Genomic DNA, 27,850 nt, shown 5'->3' with positions numbered 1-27,850 from the left:
GGGTGAGAGAAAGGCAGGAACACTGAGCTGTTCCTGTATGTGCCCTGACCGGGGAACGGAACGGGCAACCTCCATGCTCCGGGACAATGCTCCAACCAACCAAGCTATCCGGCTAGAGCTTAATTTTTATTGATTTTTAAAGAGACAGAGAGAGAAGGGAGAGAGAAGGGAGGGGGAAGGGAAGCATTTGTTGTTCCACTCAGCCGTGCATTCTTTGGTTGCTTCTCGTGTGTGCTCTGACCAAGGATCAAACCTGCAACCTTGTTGTTTCCGGATGACTCTCTTCACAGACTGAGATAACCGGCCAGGGCTAATTTTGTATTTTTTGAGGGAGGCATCTTTCACAGCTACAACTCCAGAATATGGTCCTTTCACATAGTAACTGAATCTTCCCTTAGACAGACTGCAGGGTCCTCAGGCCAGCAGCATCCCAACAGACAAAGGCTGTAGCTGCAATTGTCAGCTGGATAAGAGATCAGCTAACCGGGGAATTGGGATTCCCTAAATCTACCACAGTAACTCCATTTCTCAGGATGGAAAAGGGGGTAACATATGGGAAAACTACATCACCACATATACCCCTATAATTGCCCATAGGACATCTAGGTGGGCAAAACTGGAGACTAGCAAATGCAGCCTTATGGGAGTCTGCAGGTCATTTTCAAAATTATTAGAACGTCTGAGAAAAAAATGCTTTCAAGGTCCATCAGCTGTGATAATATCCTTTTAATCAAGACTGTACTTTTGCTAAGCAACACTATAAATCAACTAGAATGGTAGTAAATGAAATGCAGGACTTAAAGATAAGAGGATATGGAATTAAACAGAGCTGTATCCGTGTGCGCCAGAGGAACATCGAGACCAGTTCAATAGATTCGTATTTCATGCTAACAAAAAAGCCATATTTATTCTAAACCATTCCATAGCAAATTATATTTTATTAATGCTATTATACAATCTTTTGTTTTTAACATTGCCTAGAATGATTAAATATCAAGATTAATGTTAGGACCCTAAAATATATCTTGATTATTCAGGGGCTGATTACTCAGTTTAGGGCTTACGTAGCACCAAGTCCACCTGCCCTCAGCCCGACCCCCTTTCCGTCCTGTCCGTTTCTCTATTTGTTCACTCCTGTATCAGAGAGCGTGTGGGCACAAAGAAAAGAGATAAATGCAAATTCATTAATTTTGCTATGTAATAAAAGGTTAGGTAGATGGAGAGATTATAAACAATGGCTAAAATGAAGCTTCTAGACTGTCTGCAGATTTCATTTATCTTTGTTATCTGGTCCCTTGTTAGAAATGTGGCTTCATTTAAAACTGCTGTCCTAATGCAGTGACTTTCAACACAGCAGCATTAAAACAAATACACAAAAACAAACAGTTGCCCCCCTCCCACACCATTATAATACACGGTCCATATTATGCTCCTCACAGTTGCATACAGTGGTCCCTCATCTATCGCGGGGTTAGGCTCCAGAAACCCCTGTGATAGGCGAAAATCTGCAAAGTAGCGACCTTATATTTATTTTATTAATTATATAGATTTTAAGGCTTTATAAATCCTCCCCACACTCTTATAAACCTTTCCTACACTCCTATAAACACTTCTTACGCATTTTCCATATGTGCAAGTCTTTGTCTACTCATCTGCTGTATGCTACGTATTTTATTTCGATTTAATATTCTTTTAATGTTTTAATTAATATTTTTTATATTTTTACATAGTTTTCCATTTTTTAGGCTAAAAAATGCTTATTTTACCACAAAAATAATTAAAATAATAAATATAGAAAAATACCTATATACTGCAAAATCCCATGATATAGCAAAAAGTCTGATACAAAATTAGATATGTACAATTTAAAAATCGACGATACAGTGAGATCATAAAAAGTGAACCACAATAGGGCCGACTACAAGTTTAACATATCCTAGTCTATAAGGCAAGTGTCAGTCCTATAACCTACTACTGGCACTCCAGAAGGGTCTCACTTTTACTTGGGAACCTAATTCAGCAAGACAACAGTCTGGATATACTGAAACATTAAAGAGTCATGTGTCTAAAAGCATCAATGTGTATAAAATGTGCTTTGGTTAAGTCGAGTGTGTTCCACCCAAACTTTGGACCTTTTGTTTACATAATTACCTCCACAGTCCTAGCCCTCTGAGCTAAACCTGCCCTGATCACTTCCTTGTCAATAAAACCAATTTACAGCCTCAGGTTCATCACATCTTGGTAAATGTCACAGTTAGTCCCATGCACCCCCATTTTCAGAACCAAGTATTGGCTTTCCCTATAACAATATGCCCATAGCTCACCCCGCTCATTTTCAGTGAGCTCACCTTGAATAAAATAAAAATATATCTGGGGGTTAAAGAATTGAAAGTTGCTTGACAGGCCGTTGTTGATGATTATCATTTGGCAAAATACGCTTTGCAGTTAACAAAACAGTCTCTGGTCATTCACATAAGACTGATCTGCCAGGCTCAATGTTGCTAGTTCCACTGAATTGAATGGAAGGACTCTGGTCATAATGAGAGGAGCTCAGGATGTTGAACATCCCCCCCCCAACATCTGAAGGCTGGCATCATGGAGGACACACACGCTCTCTCACAAAACAGCCCAGGGTACAACAGAGAGAAAACAAAAGCAAAAACAAAACAGAAAACCACTGCACTGAATAGTCCATGGGTCTGATGTTCCTTATGTTCTTTGGAGAAAAAAGCCTTATATGGCATTTCTCATAAAGCATACTTTTTCCTCCCAGCCCCACAGTCAGTGCCTTCTGCCCGCCCCCAGCTCAGCCTTCAGAAGACAGTGGCTCTTCCTTTTAACATTGAAAGCAAATTCAACATAAAGACGGAAAATATTCCAAACTTAGACATACTTCCAAGTTTATCCTCCTAAATAATTCTGATTTGGGCAAGAAAATTTCAGATTACAGTTTGTTCAGATTCTAATGAATCCCTTTCCCTTGTCCTGATACTAGGAAAACAAAAACAAGAACAAAAAACCAAGTAAACTACATATGGACCAGATCTGCCCATCAAATCTTCAAAGTTGTGGCTTTATGTCGCCTAAATCCACCTACCAATTTCAGAAGTAAGTCTAATGCTTTCAAGGTTCCCATCTGATTAGCAGTTAACACTTAACAATTGTTAACAAAGAACACTTCAGATTCTGGCCAAATAATAAATTCTAAAAACAGTGTTGCTGCAATTATTTTTCTTTTTTACTTAGTAATTTTTACTTTTGTAAACCTTAACAATTGTCAACATAGATTATTTCTGGTTTATAAAAATAGTACATGCATATTACCAAAAAACCCTTTTAGAAAAGTATAAAAGAGAAAATAAGTGACCTGGAACCCTGGTACCACCTAGAGATGACTCATGCTTTTAGAGACTTAAAAAACAACCTCCTGAAGGGACAGAGATGCCACGAAGGACGATATATATACTGTTAAGCTGTTTCTATTCATGATCTGATCAGATCCTCTAGCTGTCCTTACTCTCAAATCTCCTTTAGAAAGTGACACACTTCAAGGAGAAAGAATAATGTAAAAATGAAGTTAAATACTACCAAAAAAGGGAATCAGAAAGGCTAATTGATTGCAAATTATCACTAGGGCACAATTAACCTTTTAATATATTCTCCTATAAAAACTATTTCATCATTTACCTCAGATGGGATTTTCTCCCCGCTGTTATTTTGTGAAAAACACCACCAAAGTTCTCTTTGACCAAAATACGTATGTGTTGCTTTTCTCTAAAATCCTTGCAAATTAGTTACCTTTAGCTTGGAAATTAGTTCAGTCTCCATGGACCAATTCTTGGCTTTTGCAGAGCTTACCAAAGGACCAATTAGTGCCAAATTTAATTCACGTAGGAGACTTAGGCATCCTGTCTGTCAGGAACACAAGCCTGCCAATTTATTTCACAAATGCCACTGAACAACAATCTGATAACATTTATTTTAACTAATAGCAGATGTGCAGCTTCAAAATACCTGGACTAACTAATGATCACCCCTGTGAACTTTTAAGGAATTAGTTAAGATTTTAAATAACACATGGCTAATGAAGAGGTGCTTTGGAAAGCTATGAAGCCAAACATATTTATATATCATTTGAAGTGAAAGAAACTGTTCTTACATTATGGTTTTGCAGAGAACCAATGACAGCTCAAGAGTGTAATTAAGTATAAAAAAAAAATTCTCCGTAATGATGAATTAGAATGCGCATTTCTTAAAAATTGAACATCCTGAAGCTTTCCAAGGAAAGTTCAGGCAACACAGGTGACCTTTAAATTAAAAAGCCTGTTTTTAATCAAAAGTTAGAAAAATGCATTCCTACTTTTTTTTTTTTTAAAGAGAATGAGGGAGTGAATTTGCAGACAAGGAAACCAACGGTTTAAAATCTAGAGATGTGAATTAGCTTGCCTTCAAAGGCTGGGGGGAAACGTACCTTGGAAAATGTACCTAATATAAAATAATATTGTTTGCCTGATAACATACTAAGAAAAACGTTATACAAGTTAGAACTGTACACTGACTACCTGACTCAATATGGTTTTAATTCAGTCTACAAAAGAAATTTGTTCCTAAAATACTACATATGACTTGAACCTATGTAAATGAGTTAAAGTCATGGGAAAGACAATAAAAAAAATCCTATAGTGAGTCATTCTGCAAAGCAAAATAATCTATTTGTAAAGTGAATAATTACTCTCTAATATATTTGCTTAATTTAAATTTATACATACAATGTTGCCTTAAAACAGGAGATGATACAGTAATATAATAGAGGCATTTGTGGTTTGGAATAGAGTAATTTTATTCCTAAGGAAAATTCTTTTGTGAAAAAGAAATCTAGAATGTGCAATTTCAAAAATTGGACTATTTTTTTTGTACTTTTGTTTCCTACATTTAAGTTAGCAATGATTTTAGAAGTTAAGGACCTCTTTTGACTTCTAAATGGTTAGTGATGATTCATTCTCTGGAAGTAAAATGAAACAGAAGCCATTTTAGAAAGAGGATTCACAGCATCACACTCTATCAGCATCCGAAGGCCTTCAGTGTCATCTAGTGTAACTTTCCCAGCTTCCTTGTGAGGAAATGTCCAGAGTGGTTACCAAGCTGGTAGTGGCAACCAGAAAGAGAACTTGAGTCTCTTCATTCCCAAAATGCAGGACTCTTCTGTATTAAGTTCTGGACACACACACACACACACACACACACACACACACACACAGAAGCAAATTGTACAGGAAAGAACAGATAGACTATAATGCAACTACTAAAGAAAAGGGCTGGAAGAGTCTGTGGATTTGGGGAAAGCAGGAAAACATCCTCCCACCCAACACCACACTGGGAGATTTCTGCAGGAAGCAACTGGAGGAGGCCTAAGAATGAACAACACAACTCATTTTCCTAAGAGTCTAAACAGCTAATGAGAATATTTATGTATTAAGTCACCTTCTAAAGGTTACTTTACTTTGTTCAGCTTGCTTCCGCACTAGGCTTCTGATACACTGAGTTGTTGAGTCACAGCAAATTATTTCTAGGTAGCCAGGAAGCTTGAAGCATTCCTTTCCCAATGTTCCACAGCACTTGAAAAACATTTAGAGTACAGCATCAGGACAAAGACTAAATTATTATAAGGATAATGACATCTTTTATGAAAATCTCAAGGTCCCTGGAAAAATACTAAAAAGCATTTTCCTAGATAATATGAAGCATATACACCTATATATATATATATATATATATAGATCTATTTATCTATAATCTATATAAATACATATCTATATATGATATATAGGCTTCATATATTTATCTCTATACAGCTCTCTCTATATATATACATATATGTGTGTGTGTGTATTTATTTTTTTAGGAATCTTATGTTAGAAAAGAAGCAAAACATGGTGTATATCATAGTTGGGGAAAATAAGAAAGGGGGTGGTCAGAACATATACAACTAACTACAAGTCTTTTCATTTGATGACTTAGTCATGTTAACCATCTGTGTATGAATGGGAACTGAGTTTTTAGTGGTACATTAAGAGGAGCTAGAAAAATATAAATGTTTAAGGGAAGAGGAAGAATGCAAAGAAGAACATGAATTTATAAAATATATTGGAGATAATGATGGTAGCCAATTTATTAATCTCATCTGTTTACTCTCATAAAGGCTGTTTCAAAAGCCTGCTATTATTCACTGCAACCAAATACATCAGAAATGTAGCTAGGATCACTCAAGAGATGTGTTTTGAGGTTGCTTTTAAAGTGAAGTGCAGCTGAGTACCAGGAGTCCAACAAGGTCACGGACAATGACAGATGCTTTGGTCCTTAGGGACAGAATGAGACTAGGGGTTTGGGGATTAGCTCTAAAGTTCAAGGACAGATTTCTGACACTGCATGCTGGCCAACCGCACCCAGCACGGGTTGATTCCTTTTAAGTATTGGGTGTTAGAAAGGAACAGTCTGTCTTAGGATCACAATATTTTGCCCAAGCGACAGCAGTAGATACAGGTGAGATATCAGAGATCCAGGGAGCTAGATATATCAAAAAGTGCCCTATGGCTTATGAAAATATTATTAATCTATTGAATATGATCTATTGGTCTACTTTAGAATATGGAAACTATTTCTTCCTTATACCTTCAAAATGATCATGTCTCTAAACACTGAAATCAAAGATGTCTATGTACAGTTTAGAAAATATTTTGTCTTCTTTCAGCAAATTGCTACAGGAGCACCCACAACATCATTGTAGGATACTTGCTATACAAGTTCTTCTACAAACAAGATGTTTACTCACTTATGTCATCTTGAAAATGAGCAGCTATGAGATGACACACACCTAAAATCACCCCTGAAGTTAAACTCCACTATTGTAATATCGTTGATTTTTTATCCAGTACAATTAAGAGACATGGCTCCCACATAATATAACTATACAAGTTCCAGGCTATATTTCAGATTAGGGGACTCCAACAAGCTGCATGAGCTTTTCTTTTTTTCCAAAGCACCATGCCTGTCAATCATCCTGTCATATAGAATTAAGAGAATGCTGGCAATCGAAGAACACAGAACAATAGTAATAAGTTTTTGTGTTCAAACACAAGGCAGATCACTTCAGATTTCTCCCCAGGGGTGCAATTTTCCTCACTTAACAACCATTTTAGCCTTGCAGGTAGACATTTCAATTTATCAGTTAATGATTTTTTTTTTCTCTTCAAATCATTCACTTTTCATCCTTCTCATACCTATCAGGGAAATTAAGTACATCAGGATGCTGGCAATGATTAGTTGTTCTCAGAAGGGTAAGCCCACTATTCCAACTTGTCTTTATAGCCTTTTGTGGATGGTTCTGATGTTTTAAAAGACTGCCCAGGCTCCTTGAAAAGCTACCTGTACACATTCGTTTTAAATGTGATAATTACAATTTGAGGAAATACACCATACGGTAGCATTACTGATTATTCTGTCAATTCAACCTTGACTTGAATTTAATTACATCCACTTGTGAAACAATGTATTGTTCATTTCTTACATTAGCAAATACAAGCATTCTATCCTCTAAAACAAAGTCTGATGTAAATCCTACTTTCCTACTAAGCACCATTCTAAAATTAGAGACATGTTACCAAAAGAGAGTTCCAAAAAACAGAGTTAAAAATCTTAGATGAAGAAAAGAGTAAGACAGTAGCCAGCCCTGCGGCAGTTCACTTGAAAATTAGGTGGCTATCACTACCGGTCACGTCCCTCATCCTCATGACCACAGGGATGTCTTGTCTTGTTATCGAAGTTACCTGTCTCTACGCTTTGGGATTTTTAGACATTGCCGAAGTTCTGCTTTGATCTGAGCTTTTTCGTCCCTTTAATTAGGAATTGCACTGCAGTAACACGCTTCACCAGTGGGGGTCAACTCTCAAACTGTACTCCCACCGGAAAAGTCATGTGTTAGAGGCTTCCACTTAGGATGAACAAGATATTTCATTCTTGAAAGAAAAGTTGTAGCTATTTGACAGGGAGAAATTTCTTAAAATAAAATGTGTACTTTCATAATATAGACTGATTCCTCATAAAGGAAACTTGCTATAGAAAAACTAACATATACAAAAATAAACTATAAACAAACACTTCCCTACAATCCCTTTTTATAGAGACTGTATATTCAATATAATCTGTTACATAATCAAATATGCCCATTTATAGACATAAAAACACAGAAAAATTAAAATATTCCAAAATGTTAAGAGTGGTTATCTCAGAGTGGTGTAATTATGAATGGCTTGCATTTCTTTTATATATATAAATTTTAAGTTTCTTCTCCAATAAATTAGAATTACTATACTATTGTGAAAAATGGCTTTAAAGTCTATACATATATGCCTTTTTATTGTGGTAAACTACACATAACATAAAATTTTCTATTTTAAACATTTTAAAGTATACAATACAGTGGCATCAAGTTCGTTCACAATGTTGTCTAACTATCACAACCATCCAGTTTCAGAACTTTCTCATCACCTCAGTTGGAACCCCTGTACTCATTAAGCAGCACTTCCCATTCACCCCTCCCTCGTCTCCTGGCAACCACTAATATGCTATTGATCTCCATGGATTTTCCCATTCTGGATATTTCATATAAATAGAATCATACAGTATGTGGCCTTTTGTGTCTGGCTTCTTCCACTTAGCAGAATGTTTTCAAGGTTCATTCGCATCGTAGCCTGTACCAGTACTTCATTTCTTTTCATGGTTGAATACTAGTAAATTGCATGGATGTGCACATTTTGTTCATCCCTTAATCTGCTGGTAGACATTTCGGTTATTTCTCCCTCCTGGCTTTTGTGACTACTGCTGTTATGAACATTCATGCACAAGTTTTTGTTTCAGCATGTTTTCGTTTCTTTTGGGTATATACCTAAGAGTGGAATTTTAGGGACATACACTTTTTAAAAAATGCCTTTAATTCAACTTTACCATTCTGTGTTTAAACCAGCAATGCTTTTTCCTTATAATATCATTCCACAATAATAGCATTCCATTTTCAGTCACTGAGCGTGGTACAGTGTTTTTTGTTTGGTTGGTTTTTTACCCCAAACCACATTCTTGAACTTTTAAAAGGTAATTTTCACCCTTACTCTTTGGGAACAACTTTCTCTTATGATAAAATAAGTTAAATTATGAGAACTAACTGAAAAGTATAGTTGTTTCCTTTTAGCATAGCCATTCAAGCAGTACTTCAATTTACTTTCAAATGCTTGTGTATTTAAAGTATTAAAATATGTTTGTATTTGTTTTTGGTACTTTAACAGAAAAGCATCACTAAATAGACACCAATATTTAAGACTTAAGGAATGTGCTAAATATACAATACCAACTCCTACAAGGAATACAGATTTGTCTAGAAATTCAAACTGGCAGATAGTGACCAGAGATGATAAACGCACCCTGAAAGCATACACAGTACCAACGCCAAAGTGCTTGACCTCCCCCCCTCCCCACAGAAAGCTGATCTCATGAACTTAAATGCCCAATAATGCCCAGGTTAATTTTAGCTGTAGACAGTGCTTGAAGTGGGTGAGAGAAGATAATGGTGGTCCCTGTGCTTACCCACACCTATTTAACAGCTGTTGGATTATCCCAGTGTTCCTTCCCCCAAAACACATGCACACACATTTATGCAATATACATTCATGCACATGCACGCACATGCACGCCCGTGCACGTGCACACACACACACCTGAACTATACTTCCAACTCGGTGGCTGCAATTAAGGGCAGAAGTGTTTTTTGTAGCTCAGTCATCCCCTAGATATCAGGCCCCCCCGCCCCGTTATCGCTCCCACCCTCACTGTAACATGGCACCTCGAAATTCAGAAAGCAGAACCGAAATTCAAGCTAGAGAAGAAGGAGTAGCCTTAAACAGTAAAAGAACCACCCAGACTGTTATATTTGTCAATAAGGGATCATTTAAAAATAAAGTACTGTGGAGTATTTCCGTAATATTGGTAGACTTCTCTTTTAAAAAATTCAAATAGGAAAAATAAATTTATACCAAACAATCAATTAAGAATGTTTCATTCTTTAAAGGGCTTTTCACATTCCACTTTGCTAGGATCAACACCATCAATTAGTTTTATTTTTTTCCTTTAGAAAATTTTTAAGATGCTTTCATATTCTGACAACACTCCAAAAAAACCCTACACAAAACCCAGAAGGAACTCTTTCACCCGACTCTCTGCAGAATTTTTAGAATAGCTCTGGCATGACAACAATAATTTATATCATACATGTTTTTCAAATGAAGATTAAGAACTTTATAAATGTTTGATTCTGTATGTGGAAAAACTGAATGGCAGTGGAGTAAGTTGTCCAAAGTCTCAATAGGAATCAGGGCAGAGCCAAAAATAAAACTCAAATCCAATTAACTGTCAAGACAGTGATCTGTCCACAAGGCAAAATATCTCAGTTACCACGGGTGATACACTTTCTAAAAAGGCAGTAGAATTAAAACATGTTATATCCTAATGATACAATTATGTTGTTTATGAGTGTGTGTGTGTGTATGTGTGTGTGAACAAGAGAATGCTATATATATCAATAAGTTCCTCATGTTTTATTCTTATAGGTAATTCTTATTTTTATTCACTTATTTCTTCATGCTTTGTGTATATGTCTTTTCTCTGCAATTACATTGTAAGATGCTTTATGGTAGGGACCAAATCTTAGCATTTTTGAACATGTAACACAGTGCCTTAATACAGTAAGCTTTCAATAGTATCAGCATGTCTATCTGCAAAATTTCATAGACATACACTTAATTATCTCTTCCCAACCACCAAAGCAAATCATGGTAAGAACCTCTGAACTGCCTTAAAGAACCGAACCTAGCATATTAAAGAATAAATATATGATCAATGTAGACTATTCCAGTAATGGCAATGCACAGAGATACCCAAGATATAACCTTAAAATTCTTTGTTGGTGTGTTTAAATGCATAAATTAAGGTGGCCAATAATGAATTAGCATGACTTAACTTTAAGTAACTAACACCCTGCCATTATCCACAAGCTGGTATATTTTCCCAAGTGGTGTGTTATCCAAACCCTTTTGTTCCTTGATAGCAGTTACACAGAGCACACCAGGATAAAGAGGAGAAATAAAACCTAATCAGTCTTACTTACTACTATGAACATCTTTTTATTAGGTTCTCTAGTGAAGTAATAGTATAAAAGTGAAGAGTAAATTCACCTTTGGATTAAAACAACATGTGACACTCTGTCTTAAAAATAAACCCCCCAAAACTCCTTCACTCATAGGTCATTGATCAGCTCTGAGGTTTATCCATGTTCCTCTCTGCTTCCACTATAACAGAGAATGGGCTGAAAGAGTTCTTCTCTGGGCCTAATTTTTAACAGTTATAAGTTATCTCCATTTCTCTTTAAATTTTTTTTTTCTGCAGCCTTACCTCCCAATCCAAATAATCACAGACATCTTCAAAGTTTGTGAGCAGAGACACTGAGCAGAAGAGCCGAGGCAGTTCATCCCTTGTCATTGGGGGGAATCGACTATCTTTAAGGGCACTGTTGAAAACAAAGCAAATATTAAAGCAATCACTAGATATGAGACTTCCTAATTACAAATGCAGACAATCATTTGAAAAAGGTAAGAGATTAAAAAAAAATCAAAGTAAGGTGCCAATAATGTTCAAATGAATTCAAAAGCCCAAAGATTTTAGTTGTCATTTTTTCTTTCTTTTATTCAATAGAATGTGTTTACTAGCCAAGCCAGTGACCAATTCAATTGTAAAGAATGAGTGATCAATCACATTTCCTGTATAGTCATTTCCTGTTGTATTTTCCTGTTACTTGTAGAATCTGAGAATGTTTTATTTTACTTATGAAGAGAATAAAAACCAGACTAATAAAAACTTGTGGGAAGACTTCTGGATCTAGTGCTGGTGGGGGAAAGTGTGTGTGTGTGTGTGTGTGTGTGTGTGTGCGCGCGCGCACGCGTGCGCATGCACATTTCATAGCGTTAAAAAACAAACAAAAAATGACCCAGAAAATCTTCACACCAGGTAGGCCAGTTACCACAGAATAGCATTTAACGAGTTAAAAAAGATGATCAAAATTTCATTTTCTTCAAGCAAAAGAAATCAAAGGAAAAGAATTGTGCAAATTACAGGCTAAAAATGCAAGGATTTCAGAACCCATACAAAGCATAATTTAAGATATGACTCAAAAACATTGTGAAACTGCAGGAAATAAGGCTAATCTAAGAAATAATAGTATGATTAGGAGACCATTAATCACATCAATGGATTTCTGAGTACATCAGCTCTGATTGAAACTTGCAATCAAAGGTAGTATATATCACAATGCCAAACTCTAGAAAAAACCCACCATAAAGGACAAACATGTTGAAAGAGCCTAATTCTTCCTGCAACAATAAAGACAGAAAATACACAGACAGAGACACAGGTACTATGGGTTCCTTGTACTTTTAAAAGAAACCGCTTCCTGGTCAAAAAACACAAACATGCCACTGATCCTCAGATGTCTTCTATGGCAGCTAGTCCTACACACGTTTCCACAGATTAATCCTTAGAGGTTACAAATTTAGAGCCTACAAACTCTTTGGGTCATACATCATAACAAAGTTCCGAGGCCTTTGGAAAGAATTTAATTCTTTTTTCAGTGACTTCCTCATTGCTGGATTTTCTTTTTTCTACCCCTTTGTTCGCATTCTGAAACTTACCCACTGTATTGTACAAATATATGCCTATGCTTGTATTTTCAGTGCATCTTGGTGGTCGTTCTATTCCTGTTAGACAGAGGAAAATGCTCATAGAAAGATACAGAGGTGTTCTATAAAGTATAAATGCCCCCCCAGTCAAAGAGCCAAGACTAGCCAAGAAAATCAGGAAATCTGAGATAATTCATGCTCTGAGAACAGCATTTCACTATTTTACAATTTAACAACATACATTTCCTACGGTTTGGCTTCTTTTATTTTCCTATTGGCAAATAAAGTTTTAAAAAGTGTTTTCAAGTTCTCACTCGAAGCCAAGATAAAGACGTGTGTGTGTGTGTGTGTGTGTGTAAACTCCAACGTTTCCCCTCCGACAAATACACACACATTAGAGAGTAGTCCTAAAACACAGACCAGAAAAATTCCATGCATAAAAACTAAAAGGCCAATCACACTTTCAGTTTTCCTGTTAAAAACAAAAAGGCCTTACATATTAGAATATAAAATGTATTTTTTAGGGTTATTGACTTTTATTGAAGTTAAATATAACAACATAAAATTTACCATTTTAACCATTTTTAAGTGTAGAGTTCTGTGAGATTAAGTGCATTCACACTGTTGTGCAATAATCACCACCATCCATCTCCCACATTTTTTTTCATCTTCCCCAACTGAAAGACGATACCTCTTAAATACTAATTCCCCATTCCCCCTTCCTTCTAGCCCCTGGCAAAAATGTAATTTAAACACACTTTTATAATTTCAAGTAATTCTTAATAAATAACAGCTTTATTGAGATATAATCCACATATCATAAAATTTACCCCTTTAATGTACATAATCCAATGTGTTCTTTTTGTGTGTGTGTTCATAGAGTTGTACAATTGTCATCATTATCCAATCTTAAAATATTTTCATCACACACAAAAGACAGTCCATACCCATTAGTGGTCACTCCACATTTTCCCCTACCCCTAGCCCTTAGAAAGCAATAAATCTACTTCCTGTCTTTATGGATTTGCCTATTTTGGACATGTCATATAAGCAGAATCATACGGTATATGGCTTTCTGTGTCTGAGATTTTTCACACAGCATAATGTTTTTGAGGTTTCATTCATGTTCTAGCGTCTATCAGTACTTCATCCTTTTTATTGTCCAATAGTACTCAATTATCTGGCTATATCACATTTTGTCATCCATTTATCTGCTGATAGACATCTGCCTTGTTTCCACTTTTTGGCATAATGAATAATGCTGCTTTGGACATTCCTGTTTTAGTTTTCTGTGTGGACATGTCTCCATTTCTCTTGGGTAGGTAGCTAGGAGTGGAACTGCTGGATCATATGGTAATTCTCTGTTTAATTTCTTGAGGAGCTGCCCAACTGTTTCTCACAGAGGCTGGACCACTGTTATGTTTCTACTAGCAACGTATGAGGGTTTTTCCAGTGTTCCTTATCCTTGTCAACACTTGTTATTGTCTGCCTTTTGAATTGTAGTACTAGGCTTCCTCTAATGAAGACTTTTTAATTTAAATATGTTTATTGGGGTTTTGTTTGTTTGTATTTTTGGGTTTTTTTGTATTTTTCTAAAGTGAGAAGCAGAGAGACAGAGAGACAGACTCCCGCACGCGCCCAACAGGGATCCACCTGGCATGCCCACCAGGAGGCAATGCTCTGCCCATCTGGGGCATTGCTCCTTTGCAATCAGAGCCATTCTAACGCCTGAGGCAGAGGCCACGGAGCCATTCTCAGCACCCCCCGACAACTTTGCTCCAATGGAGCCTTGGCTGCGGGAGGGGAAGAGAGACATAGAGAGAAAGGAGAGGGGGGAAGGGTGGAGAAGCAGATGAGCCCTTCTGTGTGTGCTGGCTGGGAATCAAACCCAGGACTTCCACACACTGGGCCAACGCTCTACCTCTGAGCCAACCGGCCAGGGCCTTAAATATGTTTTGTTTTGTTTTGTTTTTAATTTATTGGATTGACATGCTTTACCAAACTTTACCTGTGTTTACGAAACACAAGTTTCAAGTGTATACACCTCAATATAGTACCACCTGCCCACCGCATCATGGCCTGCTCCTCCACTCAGTCTGAAGCAAAGTCTCTTTCAGCCCTCATTCCCCTCCCCTTAGCCTTTCCCTGCCTGTTGCTATCCTGTTGTCTCTCTCTATGTGTTATGCATATATAATTTTGGCTAAGCCCTTCACCTTCTTTGATCCCATACCCTCTTCCCCCCTCCCTCTGACAGCTGTCTGTTCCCTGTGACCCGGCCTCTGTTTCTATTTTGTTCCTCAGTTTATTGGGTTCATTAGATTCCACATGTAAGTGAGATCGTATGGTAGTTGTCTTTCTCTGCCTGGCTTATTTAACTCAGCATAATAATCTCCAGGTCCGTCTATGCTGTCTCCAAAGGTATGATTCCCTTCTTTTTTAAGGCTGCCTTAGAGAGCTTTTTTGTATCTAGTTGTAGCTTTTACATTAAAACAATACACATGCTAAAGTTGTCATATAGTTAATTTCTCAACACTCTGGGGCAAGTTATTTCGTTTATTTTCTAAGCAAACCAATGAAGGGTAAATTGTAACTCAGTGCAACTCAAACAGTTCCAACTTGAGGAAATTTTCTAAAATGAAACTGAGGATCAAGCTAGCAAGCTTTCCTAGTTGCTCAATCATTCCGGGCATTAAAGAAAAAGAACACTGAGAACAAGGAGTAGGTGGGTAAATGCTACATGGCTAATAAGAGAAACTGACAATCATGCCTAGCCATAGCAAGACTCAAAAGCATTAATTTCAAAACTCTGAAATAGTGAAGGTGCATTAGGCATGATAGAAACAGTCTGATTTTACAGACACTCAAACAAATCTTCAATACTTGTTTTATTAATCAACTCTAAGTAACTTTTCATTAAGTTCATGAACATTAAAAAAATCCAAAAGGTAGGAAGCCCTCCATATCTCTAAATGAATATTCCTAGGGAAACAAACTAGCAATGAAAGCCTAGCAAGAATCTAAAGGATTAGCCTGACCAGGCAGTGGTGCAATGGATAGAGCATTGGCCGATGCAGCGGACCCATGTTTGAAACCCAGAGGTCGCTGGGTTGAGTGCGGGGTCTCTGGCTTGAGCCCAGAGGTCGCTGGCTTGAGCAAGGGGTCACTGGCTTGGCTGGAACCCCCTGGTCAAGGCACATATGAGAAAGCAATCAATGAACAACTAAGGTGCTGCAATGAAAAATTGATACTTCTTATCTCTCTCCCTTCCTGTCTGTCTATCCCTGTGCCCCCACCCCCGCTTTCAAAAAAATAATTTAAAGGATTTTACAAAAAGATGAAAAATGCAGCTTGGAGACTGACTTCAGAGCTGCTAGGCTGCTGTGGATAGCTGATAAACAAGAACGTTCAGCTTCACTCGGCTCCCTCTCTCTCTCTCTTTAAAAATTTCAAAAGGATTTTATTTATCAATTTTGAGAGAGAGAGAAAGGGAAAGGGGAGGAAGAGCAGGAAGTAGCTTGTAGCTGCTTCTCTCAATGTGGATTGACCAGGCAAGCTGGGGGCCTCGAACTGGCGACCTCAGCTTTCCAGGTCGACGCTTTATCCACTGTGCCATCGCAGGTCAGGCGGCCCACTCTCTACGTATAGAACATGCCACATGGAAGCTGAGCTCTTAGAGAGAGGCTATGCAGCCTGGAGTTAGGTAGTGACTTATGCAAGGTGACCCAGCTAGTTAGTGACACAGGTAGGGATACAACCCAGATTCCTGACTCAAATCTAAAATTATTTCTAGTATCAATACTTTAGCTGCCACCTTTGAATGGATTAGCATTTAAAAAATTTTAAGATTAAATGTTGCCTTACTTGGCAATTCTGATCTCATAGCTGCCATGGTTCTGCCTAAAGAAGATAAATAATAATTTAACAGCATTCGTTAGTAGCCAAAGGGTAAACATAGACATCCTGTCTATTGAAAATCTGCAGGAGCAAAAAGGATTTTAAAATTTTAACATTGTTCATGGAAAGCATTTTATACCAAAGCAGTGTCTGCCAATTTAAATTCTAGGCAGCCCAAGGAACTGACAAATAATAAGACCCTGTAGTAAATTCATATAAAGTTATCTCTGCTATAATAGGAAGCCATTTTCTAATGTTTGAATATTGCTATGGGGGGGAGCTCTTCTGCACAAAACCAGCTGGCTGCTTCATCACCCATATGATGGACGGGTAGGTTTAAACAACAGTTTAATTCGCATACCAAATTCAAATATATTCAATTCAAATTGGCACCTTCCCAAGAATATTATTTTTCCTAATTGAGAAGCAGCAGTAACATCTGTCAAAGTTAATATCTAATGTTAAATAGCACCTTAATGAAAATGAACATTTTTTAAAAAATAAATTAAGAGTTTAGCTATCAACGAATAAAAGTGTTTGTGACAGTGCCTGGAAACTATAAGAAAAAAAGGAAAAGCTGAAAAGAGACAAACCTTTAGATCGTACAAGGCTCATCATTAACAATAAGCATGGAACAGAAATTATTTCATCAATACTAGCTCGCTAGCCATCCACTCCCTCTTTCATTCATTCCTTTGATTTCTAAAACATTGAGGACCCCAATCAGTTAACCAGTGGAAAGTTACCAAACTGAGAAGGGATTTGTATTACAGGCAATCATTTTTCAGGACAAGAAAGTCATTAAAACCAAACTTAAAAAACTGTTTTGATAGGTGAAGAAAAGCAAATTAAGCATACATTAGTCTAAAATAAAAATGAGGTTTTTAAATTTTTTTTTTTATTTTTTTCATGAGGGGTTTCAATCATCTAGAAGTTATGACATTTCTTATCAAAGCTTCTGGAGAAGAATGTACCTGTGGCATGTCTGAACTCCGGAAGCCCAGAGTACTAGAATTATCTATAACCTTTCTTTCACATCAGGTAGCAATTTTACCTTCTCTGTTTTAAAGAAGGTAACACACATAAAACAGGATGTAAAAAAAGTAAGTGACTTCATCAAACTTAAAGTAGAGAGGAGTGACAAAAGACATGGATATGGTTAAGGAAGAGGCAAAGGAACCTTTTTCAGTGAGAGCTGTGACTCCAAAGGAATTTCTCATCACTAAGCCATATGTGAACTGTTACTTAGCTGGGAGATTTTTCCCCTTTAGAGTAAGAACTATAACCTATTTGCTGCTCAATGAACATTAACAGTTATTAATTTTAAAATATATATTTTAAATGTGATTATGATGGGTGGTTAATGGGGAATGGAGGAAAGAACTAAGGGAAGAGAAAGCAGAAAGGAGGGAGAGAAAAAGAAAAAGGAAATATATACAAAGAAATGAAGATGGATAGGAAAAGAAAAGAAGGACAAAAAGGAAATGGGAGGTAAGGAAAGTAAGTAAATAGACACACAGAAGAGACAAAAGGAAAGCAAGGGAGGAGGAGTGGAAGGGTAAGGGAAAGGGAGGCGGACTGCAGAGATACCGTACTTCCCCATGTATAAGACGCACCCGAATTTGGGGCCCGAGGTTTGAAAAAAAATGTATTACAAAAGTGATTGAACTCAAGTTTTACTTATCATAAAATTTATACACTCCTCATCACTGTCAAAACTCCCATCCATTAGCTTCTTCTCATCTGTGTCTGATGACGAATCACTGTCTTCAACAATGAGCACAAATGCAAGTAAAAAAAAAAAAAATCTACAACCACTATATAAGACGCAACCAGGTTTTAGACTCCAAATTTTTCAGGGAAATGTGCATCTTATACATGGGGAAATACGGTACTATAGGTTTCCATATATATTATCTGATTCCTATCCTACAGGATTTACTTAGGCTTTGGAGGGTTATCACCTACTGATTAGCTTAAAGTTCTTGAATTGCTCTAATTGAGAATTCTTAAAAGCTACTCTCTGTGGTGGTGCAGTGGATGAAGCCTCGACCTGGAATGCTGAGGTCACTGGTTCAAAACCTAGGCTTGCTCGGTCAAGGCACATATGAAAAGCAATTAAGAGTTGATGCTTCTTGCTCCTCACCCACCCCTTTCTCTCCCTTTCTGTAAAAGAATCAATAAATATAACTAAAAGCTTATACTCTTTGATATAGCTACAATAGTCTCTGGGCTGCTGCATGCTGTGATGAACAGAATAGAATGGTCAAGAATCTGCCTCCCAGCCACAAGTTCCTCACCTCTAAATTAGGAGGATAGGCTGTGAATTTCAGTCAGTGGAGCAGAACTAAAACTGGGGGAAAAGAGACAGAAAAACAGATGGCTAAATGATTAGTGTATACAGCAGGTGTTCCTCCTTTCTTTCCATGTAATGCCCACACGATGCTCTTCCTGCAGAGTTTCTGGATTTGCTCTATCCTGTTTTTAGAAATAACTTACTATAAAACAGTATTTTGTTCTAATCATTTTTCTGATGAAATCTTTTAAAAATATGTTCTACCCGAGTATGATGAACATAATTTAATTCTCTCTTTATGACTCAGGTTCATCTTTAAGTCTTAAAATTACTTTGGGTCATTCATTACTGTACAGTTCAGAACAGTGTTCTCAGTGATCTTGGCAAGAAAAAAAATCTGTGGGTCTGGAGAAAAGATTACAGCATGACTAGCAATAATTTTCACCTTGGGAAGTTTGAAAATGTGAGATCATCTCTACTTTCAAGAGAAATAACACAAAATTAACCTGATACAGGCTTTCAAAGTTTCTGGGGGAATCTCACTTATTCTTATGTTATCTCAGCTAGAACACTATAAAACTGAACTACCTCTCAAAACAAATTGAATGTACATTTTATTGACTTTTCTCTTAGAATTTAGAAACCTCTACAACCCTGACCAAGTATCATTTCCCCAGAGCCATTAAAAGGGCATCTCCAAAGTATCACAACACTTCCATGCGACTTAACTGCCAAAAACTGTAGCTCCTAAGAATGTGAAATTGAAGTCGTCATTAACACATGGAGCACAGTCCTTACAGAACACAGCACAGTAGAATGGCCGAGTTTGGATTCTGGAGTCAGATATACCTGCATTTGGATCCTGGCTCTATTGCATACCAGCTGTGTGACATCTGGATAAGTCTCTTAACCTGTGTCAGCCTCCATGATTTCGTGTATAAAATGGGTATAATAGTACCTACTTCTCAGAGGTACTGCAACAAATAAATAATAGCGCCTGCAGGAGGGTCCTGCATACACTAGGTGCTTGACAAGCAGTGGCTGTCAACTTCGGTCATCAGCATATCTGTTAAGTAGATGCCCACAGGGCTGCCCCACATCATGGCTCTGGTGAAAGGAAGGGAACCCCAGGACTAAGAGTGACCCTTCAAACTTCATATGGGAGGATCTAAATAAGTTTATCTTCTTTAAGAATCCAATGTGGTCATCCCAGGAAATAATGGCAACCTTTGCAGGTTCTGGGGTTTCTCTTTTTTTTTTTTAAAGCTTTCATTTAATTTTCTTGAACTTTCAAAATATTTATTAGGTACCCGCTCTATGTTTTTATTATGTGAAGAGCCAAGGAGCATGTAAATTACAAAATAATATGTGAATATATATAAACGATTTCTTACAATTAGCTATGATAGGAATGCTGAGAAGAGTGATCAGACAAGGATAACTGCTTTTCTGGAAGGATCTGTTTTGCACTTGCTGCTACTGGTTTCTTAGTTACCAAGTGACCCAGAATTGCAGGAAAATTTCTAGACATGAAATGTATACACATTTTTTTTCTAGTAACAGTTCTACTACATCAAGTAAGGGGCCTCTTTACCAAGAAGTTCCATCATCTTGCAGGCATGCACTTGTGTTGTTTTGTTCCTTTCTTAGTTTTCCTAAACTGGATTTTTTTAAAAATATCCAGGGCAGGGACTAGTCTTTGACTTCCAGATAAGAAATATTTACCCAGAAAAGTAGTTTCATGAGTTATGTTCAGTTTGTCCTCAATGGATTTAGATACATTATCCTATATCCTACTGGTTATGCTACAGCAAAACAAAACAAAACAAAACTCTAAAGCTGCAGACAAAGAATGAGAGATCAGAGGCTCCCTGCTTTCTCTTCTCTAAACCAGTAGTCTCCAAACTGTTTTTACTGAGCATTCTTAGCAATAAAATTTTAGCACGTATCCCCAGTGTGTATATTTATTTATAAAGTGTATGTGTGTACTACTATCAGTAGTTTACATAACCAAAACACAATGCTACTGAGAGTAAGCCTTTTTCATAAAGACAGCAGGTATAAATACATACTTCAAATAGTGTTCTTGAGAATCTCTCTTACACGGGGGCTGGCATGTTGTCAGGTGTGATTAGATTATCTTCGTTTTTACTTTATAACCAGGCCAACTGGGTTATGAGGTAACTTATAGAAGTGTCAGCTACCTACACCATTTTCTCATCCTTGCCTTGTGCTTGTTGTATTACTATTATCACCAATTCATTGTTCCTTTATAGAAATCTTCTTAAGCTACTTGTGTATCCTGCATGAGTTAGTGTATCTAGCTTTAGCTAACCCACGTGTAATGGCCAAATGGCTTAGAAGATTCCTACAAAGAAATCACTGGTTGAAGATAATACTAAGAACCATGAATTTACTTAACCAGGCAAGTGCAGACTGAAATAGTACGTTGCAATATGCTGAAAGAGAATGCCAGGAGGAATGTGCCGCTATCACCTCCCACCAAGTAAGGTTCTCACGCTTTCTTCGGGAGTATGTGACAGTGTCCCTCTGACAGAGAGCACCAGGGCCAAGCCACACATTAAATATTAGTGGAATACAAGTACTCTCTTATATTTTACATTAAATGATCACGAATAGAATTTCTGATCTTTTCTTCTCAACCCACAATGGGCCATCTGGCTATGCCCATCTTTGGGGACTGCTAATCTACAGTTCTTAGTTAAAGTCTAGGAGACTGGTTCTAATATACTTAGACATGACGCTAGGAGCAAAAGCAGCTTTAAATACAAAAGCGCCAATATCTGTTGAGCACCCACTGTGAGTCAGGTGCTATACAGGCATTGTCTTGTTGAGGCTTCAAAACAAACCCATTTTGTAGAGAGACTGAGGTTGAGTGAGTTCAGTGAGATTAAGCAACTTGACAAAGGTCATACAAACAGGTAGGTGAGTTTGCTTTTGAACTGAGGGCCAGCTGTCTCAAGATCCCAGTCTTTTCACAGCACCACTTCTAGAATGTTAGCCAATCAACATCATATATACACATGTAATCAGTTTTAAGGAATCCCCCCCCCCAAATAATGTTTCTATTCCTGGGGTTTAACTGAATGCTTTAGGTATAAGTGTGAGCAGGTTCTGAAAGTGAGATAAACGGTATTTTTTAAAGTGAAAATATTAGCTTGTTTTTCTCTTCTTTTCTCGATTTTGATCTTGATGATTCAGAACTGCTGCCATTGAAAAACATCTGTTTTATCTAAATTTAATAAGCCCTATTAGTGGGATCCTAAGCCTTCCTTTATTCTGAAGCCTTTCCACAATTTGAAATTTAATCTGCTGGAAGTCATAATAGCGTTACCAAAGTACTAGTTTTGGACATATCTAGGCTGGCGGGCCTGTTTCTGATTTTGAACTTGACTTTTCCAACCTGAATGAATAAGTTCTCTTATACTCACCACAAGAGTCAGGCCTCTTTTTTAAAAAATTTTTTTCCATCCCTCTTTCCATGGTAATCAAATCTATAAAGTGAACTCTGTAAACTGCAAAACATATGTTGTCACCCTAATTTATGTGCCATGTTAGGGTGATTCAGTCTTACCCACTGGTTTACTATCTTTTCTGTAAAGATCACCAGCCCTAGATGGTGCAGGTCTGCTGAAAACTAGCATGCTGGTTCTCACTGGGTACACACCTGTAATTTTCTCAGGTGTCACTGACAGGGAACTAAGGGTAACAAAGGAAAAGAGTTATGTCAGTCTCAGAGATGAGGTGCAAAGTAAACTCTTCTACGAGGCTGACAAAGAGAAAAAGGCATCCAGCACTTTCCACTGCCCTGAGATTTTTTTCTTTCTTTTTTTATTTTATTTGTTGTTGTTGTTGTTGTTGTTGTTACAGAGATGGAGAGAGGCAGAGAGAGGGACAGATAGGGACAGACAGCCAGGAAGGGAGAGAGATGAGAAGCATCAATTCTTCATTGCAGCACCTTAGTTGTTCATGGATTGCTTTCTCATATGTGCCTTGACTAGGGGGCTCAGCTGAGCGAGTGACTCCTTGCTCAAGCCAGCGACCTTGGGCTCAAGTTGGTGAGCCTTGCTCAAACCAGATGAGCCCACGCTCAAGCCAGCAACCTTGGGGTTTTGAACCTGGGTCCTCCATGTCCCGGTCCGACACTTTATCCACTGTGTCACCCCCTGGTTAGGCTGCCTCATTGAGATTTTTTTTCAGCTTTATTTTCTCTTATTCTCCTCCCATAGCTTCTGGATGTTTCCCTTTTTTCCTCTTTCCACTCTAGTAAGGTGAGGAAGCATGGATGGTAAAATGTCACAAGAAGGAAATGAAAGAAAAGGATGGGGGTGAGGGCAGAGGCGAAAACACTAGACAAAGGTCTGCAGCTGCTGCCTCCACTTGACACGTATAAGACACCAGCAAGCAAGGCAGTCACGTGTTGTCATGTTCCACCATTAGGTCAGGATGACCCATTCCCTTCTGTACTAGTTTTCATGTTCTGTTTCAGCTTTTGGGGAGTAGATATGCAATTGTGGAAGAAAAAGGTACACAATATACTTTCCATTTCTTTCTAAGCAGAAGGCCAGCTGGAGAAAAAGTTGAGTGCCTCAATCACCGGCAGCCTTGCTGCCTAACTGAAAAATGGTTATTTAGTCTGTTTCTTGATTTCTGTACTTTGCAACCACATATATCCCCACAGTGAAGCATAAGTACATGTCTGTTATTAAGGCCTCTGTAACTTGCCTTACATTCATTTAAAAAGAACTCTTTTAATTTGTATTCCTATGTGCTATCTTTGGGGGAAAAGTTTCTTTCAAGTCTCTCATATTGTCTTCATTTTATATGATTCTTTGTAGAGTTTCCAATGGGTCGTCCCATCTTTTCTCCTAGGTGACCCTCAAAAAAGCCCCATAAAGTAACAAAGCTAATGCTACATTATATGAAACAACCATAATAGGTATCCTCCAAGAATAAGGACCCATAATCATGAGTAGTCATGACTGGCTACAAGCACTAGGAGATTACCAAGTCCACTCCCTTCATTTTACATTTCGGAGAAGCAGAGCAGAAAGTGATATGTCTGAAGTCCCACTGCCACTGAGTAGCGGAGCTGGGACTACCTGCTGCGTCTCCTGACTTCCCTTGTCCCCCTCCACTGACCCTTCCCTTCATCTTTCACATATTTGTTGACTGACTCCCGACTCTGTTCTAATCCAGTAACACTCCAGAATGGACGTTCAAGGAACAAATAAGAAAACGATGCCTCAGGCACCAGGGAACAACTAGAACATTAAAGCCGTGAGCTTCCAAGAATAACTCAACACTGTCATGCACCTGGCACTTGTCAGCATGCCGAAGTCACACAGAATCTAGAAACTGAGCCAATAATGGTGGTGGGGGAGCAGCAACGCTGCAGTCTTTGCGATGGCCCTTTCTACTCCTACCCACTGCCCCTCACCTCACTTCATTCTCACACACTCCGAGCACATGCTGCTCCCTCCTCATTGTGTTTTTACCCCTTGCTGTCTATTCATTCTGTTCCATCATTCCTCCCCATCTCCTGAGCTCCATAGCATTACTCACCAGAAAAATTATGCATTTTTAAAACAGAATATTTAGTTCCCTTTTATCAAGCTCTAACAATGAGAGAATCTGTCCGTATTGTAAATGCCACTCTGTGTTCTGGTTGTGTTTTTAAATATGTCAAACTCTCATCTGGTCAGGGCAAGGTAACCTTAACGTCCATTCTCAAGTAAATAGCAGTGTCATGTGGAGATTCCGCATGGGAGAACTATACGGCTCTTGATGTCCTCCTAAAACTCTCGGACTGGATTCCAATCTACCTTCCGATCTCTTGACTTAGAACAGATTTTACTTTATTCCTTTTAACAAAGAGATTAAAGTGAGCCTGATCAAACAGAAAGGGATATTAATTTCTTCCTCTCTTGTTGGTAGCTTGATAAACCTAATATTAAAAGCCAAAGAAAAATTTTACTTGCATAGTTTTCTCTTCTATTACCATGAAAAATTTCTCAATTCTCCCAACAAAAGGTTCTACTTTGACTTTGTTTCCATGATACAAGCTCATCAGCTAATAAAAAAATATGTTGGAAAAGCTTCACAAGATGCTGCTGAAATAATGACAACTGCTGAATCCGTACTACAGTGCATATTAGGGAAACCACAATAGATACTAAAAGGAAACAGCCTCATTTGGGGATGGAAAAAATGCAGTGGATAAAAGCCATGCAATTTAAATTACAAGTCATGTGACAATAGCTCTGTCCCCCACAGCAGCAAAACTTGCCGTAAGTGGCAGTCCTCATGATTAATGATGGAAGAGAATGTCTATGAATGTGAACTAATTTAGCAAATATTTATTGAGTGCCTGCTATGTGTCAACCACAAGTCTATATATAGTGGAACAGGATGTCCAATTGAAGTCCCATAGACGAGCATGCTTCATAGAAGTTTCACTACATTACCATAACATGATTGGCATTTAGACGAGCAACTCAGAGCTCCTAATGATAAGTACCAATCTCATAAACCAAGTCACATTTTAGAGATGTAAAAATATATATATATATAATAGAGGAAGACACCTAAACTCACAAGGCCTTACTACTTTAAAATTTATGGATACCAGCCTATTCGTAGAAAATCTACCAGGCTAAGCAAAACTCTATAGAAGCATACATTAAAAATGATATTTTTGACTAATTATACACGTGTGTGTTATATATATACAGTGTGTCCGTAAAGTCATGGTGCACTTTTGACCAGTCACAGGAAAGCAACAAAAGATGATAGAAATGTGAAATCTGCACCAAATAAAAGGAAAACCCTCCCAGTTTCTGTGGGAGGGTTGCGCATGTGCGCATGCGCAGATAATGACGTAACACCGTGTATACAGCAGAGCAGCCCACGGCCATGCCAGTCGAGATGTAGACGGTACAGAGGAAAGTTCAGTGTGTTCTGTGGCTCACTAAATTAGAATCCGTGACCAAAGTGCAACGTGAATATCAGCGCGTTTATAACGAAGCGCCACCACATAGGAATAACATTACTCGGTGGGATAAGCAGTTGAAGGAAACCAGCAGTTTGGTGGAGAGACCCCGTTCTGGTAGGCCATCAGTCAGTGACGAGTCTGTAGAGGCTATATGGGATAGCTACCTAAGGAGCCCTAACAAATCTGTGCGTGAGCCCACATTGAACTGCACTGAATAGGTATGAAACTGGGAGAGTTTTCCTTTTATTTGGTGCAGATTTCACATTTCTATCGTCTTCTGTTGCTTTCCTGTGACCGGTCCAAAGTGCACCATGACTTTACGGACACACTGTATAACTTCATTAGACCGTGAGGACCGTGAGCTCCATGAGCATGGAGATGGCGCTCATTCTTGCTCACCTCTGTATGTATGCCCAGCGCCAAGCGTTCAGTAGATGGTGAGCAAATTTTTAAGCAGTAAAAGAGAGAATATAGCAAGATAGTCTCATATTAAATGAACATTTATTAGCAACATAATAAACATTAAACGGTCCTATTTGTTAGACTTTATTAAACACTCAACATTCTCCTACACTCGAAATATCCTTTTATTCGTCACATAAAACTGTCCACCAAAGTGTACACTCCCGTTTAGTATTTATTAAATGCTTTTCGGTTAGAAGATGTAAGCGGTCTTTTTGGTCTTTAGTTAGATTACTTACTGTGCAATCACAATCCAGCACAGTTTAGCAACATTTTTTCTAAATAAAACTCATAGACTGCTGTAAATAGATAATAATGTACTTCCATGATAGAGTTCCAGAGCGGCCTTGATCTCACAGGCTCTTCCCCTGAGGGAAACACAGATGCTTGGCATCCTCAAGGAACCCAATGGCTTCTTATGCTTGTGGAGTCATTATCACTACTATTTGGTTGTAGGTTAAAACATACAGGGACCTAAAATGACAATCTATTTTTATGCCTTTCACACCTTCTTCTAAAGGAACATCTTATGAACTAGCTGAATCACAAGTCAGCTAAGGCAGGCTCAGAAAAAAAAAAGAAGTACAAGATAACAGTCTCTCTAAATGAACACGAGCTAAAGGAAAGGAAATCAGACATGAGTTAACAAAAAAAATCCTTTCAAAAAATCCTCCGCCCACTCTTCCGGTTCTCTGTTGCATTTCAGGTGAGTAAGCTTCCAAGGGGAAGGAGGATTTTTTGAAAAATCAACCCTCTAAAGTAATGAGAAGGATCTGTGGGAGAAAGGCCGCCTCTGGGAACAACGAGCCAGCCTCTGGTGCACCTCTGCAGGGCTGTCAGAATGTTTGTCAACGGAGAGGTTCTTCTACCTTACCGGTCTGATAGCAATTAGAGTATTAGTATGCACCAGCACACATTCTCTCAATCACATTAGACTTCAAGATCCTCCGGTCTGGTTTGCCTTTTACAAGGAATAATATTGGTTTAGAATGCTGCTCAAAGCCTGCTCTGCAAATCTGAGAGACCTGGTGATAGCACCTCATTTGCCTTTGCTACTGCCCTGTCCTCTCCTCTCCCGTGTAACTAAAAGCCTCTTCTTAGTCTTTGGTAAATAACATTAAAGCAAATGAGAAAATATTTTCTGTGGACTTAACTGTCCTGGAAATAATTATCAGTGATGGAAAACAAACTCTTTGTAACAGAATAAAATGTCATTAATTTGAGCTCCACTAATTCAAAATGTGTACTAATTTAAAGTGACCCAGGCTGACTGGAAGAGAAGGGTGTACTACACGAAGCAAATGAACTTTGTAATTAGGGTTGTAAGAGAAGTACAAGACTTGCTGAAAGAGAAGCTATTTTCCAAACTTCAGAGTTAGCCATCTAAATGCCCTGGACAACAGAATCACA

General features: G+C 38.0%; 1 protein-coding gene across 1 annotated transcript in view; it reads right to left on the bottom strand.

The window, feature by feature from the left end:
* Positions 1-27,850, bottom strand: part of AMMECR1 (AMMECR nuclear protein 1) — a 110,382-nt gene that overhangs the window by 8,016 nt on the left and 74,516 nt on the right. The window contains exon 3 of the mRNA XM_066249562.1: positions 11,494-11,608. Coding sequence (XP_066105659.1) covers positions 11,494-11,608 — 115 coding nt within the window. The remainder of the gene's footprint in view (positions 1-11,493; positions 11,609-27,850) is intronic.

This window comes from Saccopteryx bilineata, chromosome X (assembly GCF_036850765.1).
Source record: "Saccopteryx bilineata isolate mSacBil1 chromosome X, mSacBil1_pri_phased_curated, whole genome shotgun sequence".
Lineage (NCBI taxonomy): Eukaryota > Metazoa > Chordata > Mammalia > Chiroptera > Emballonuridae > Saccopteryx > Saccopteryx bilineata.
The sequence above is the reverse complement of the archived record's forward strand: the minus strand, read 5'-3'. Positions and strand labels throughout refer to the sequence as shown.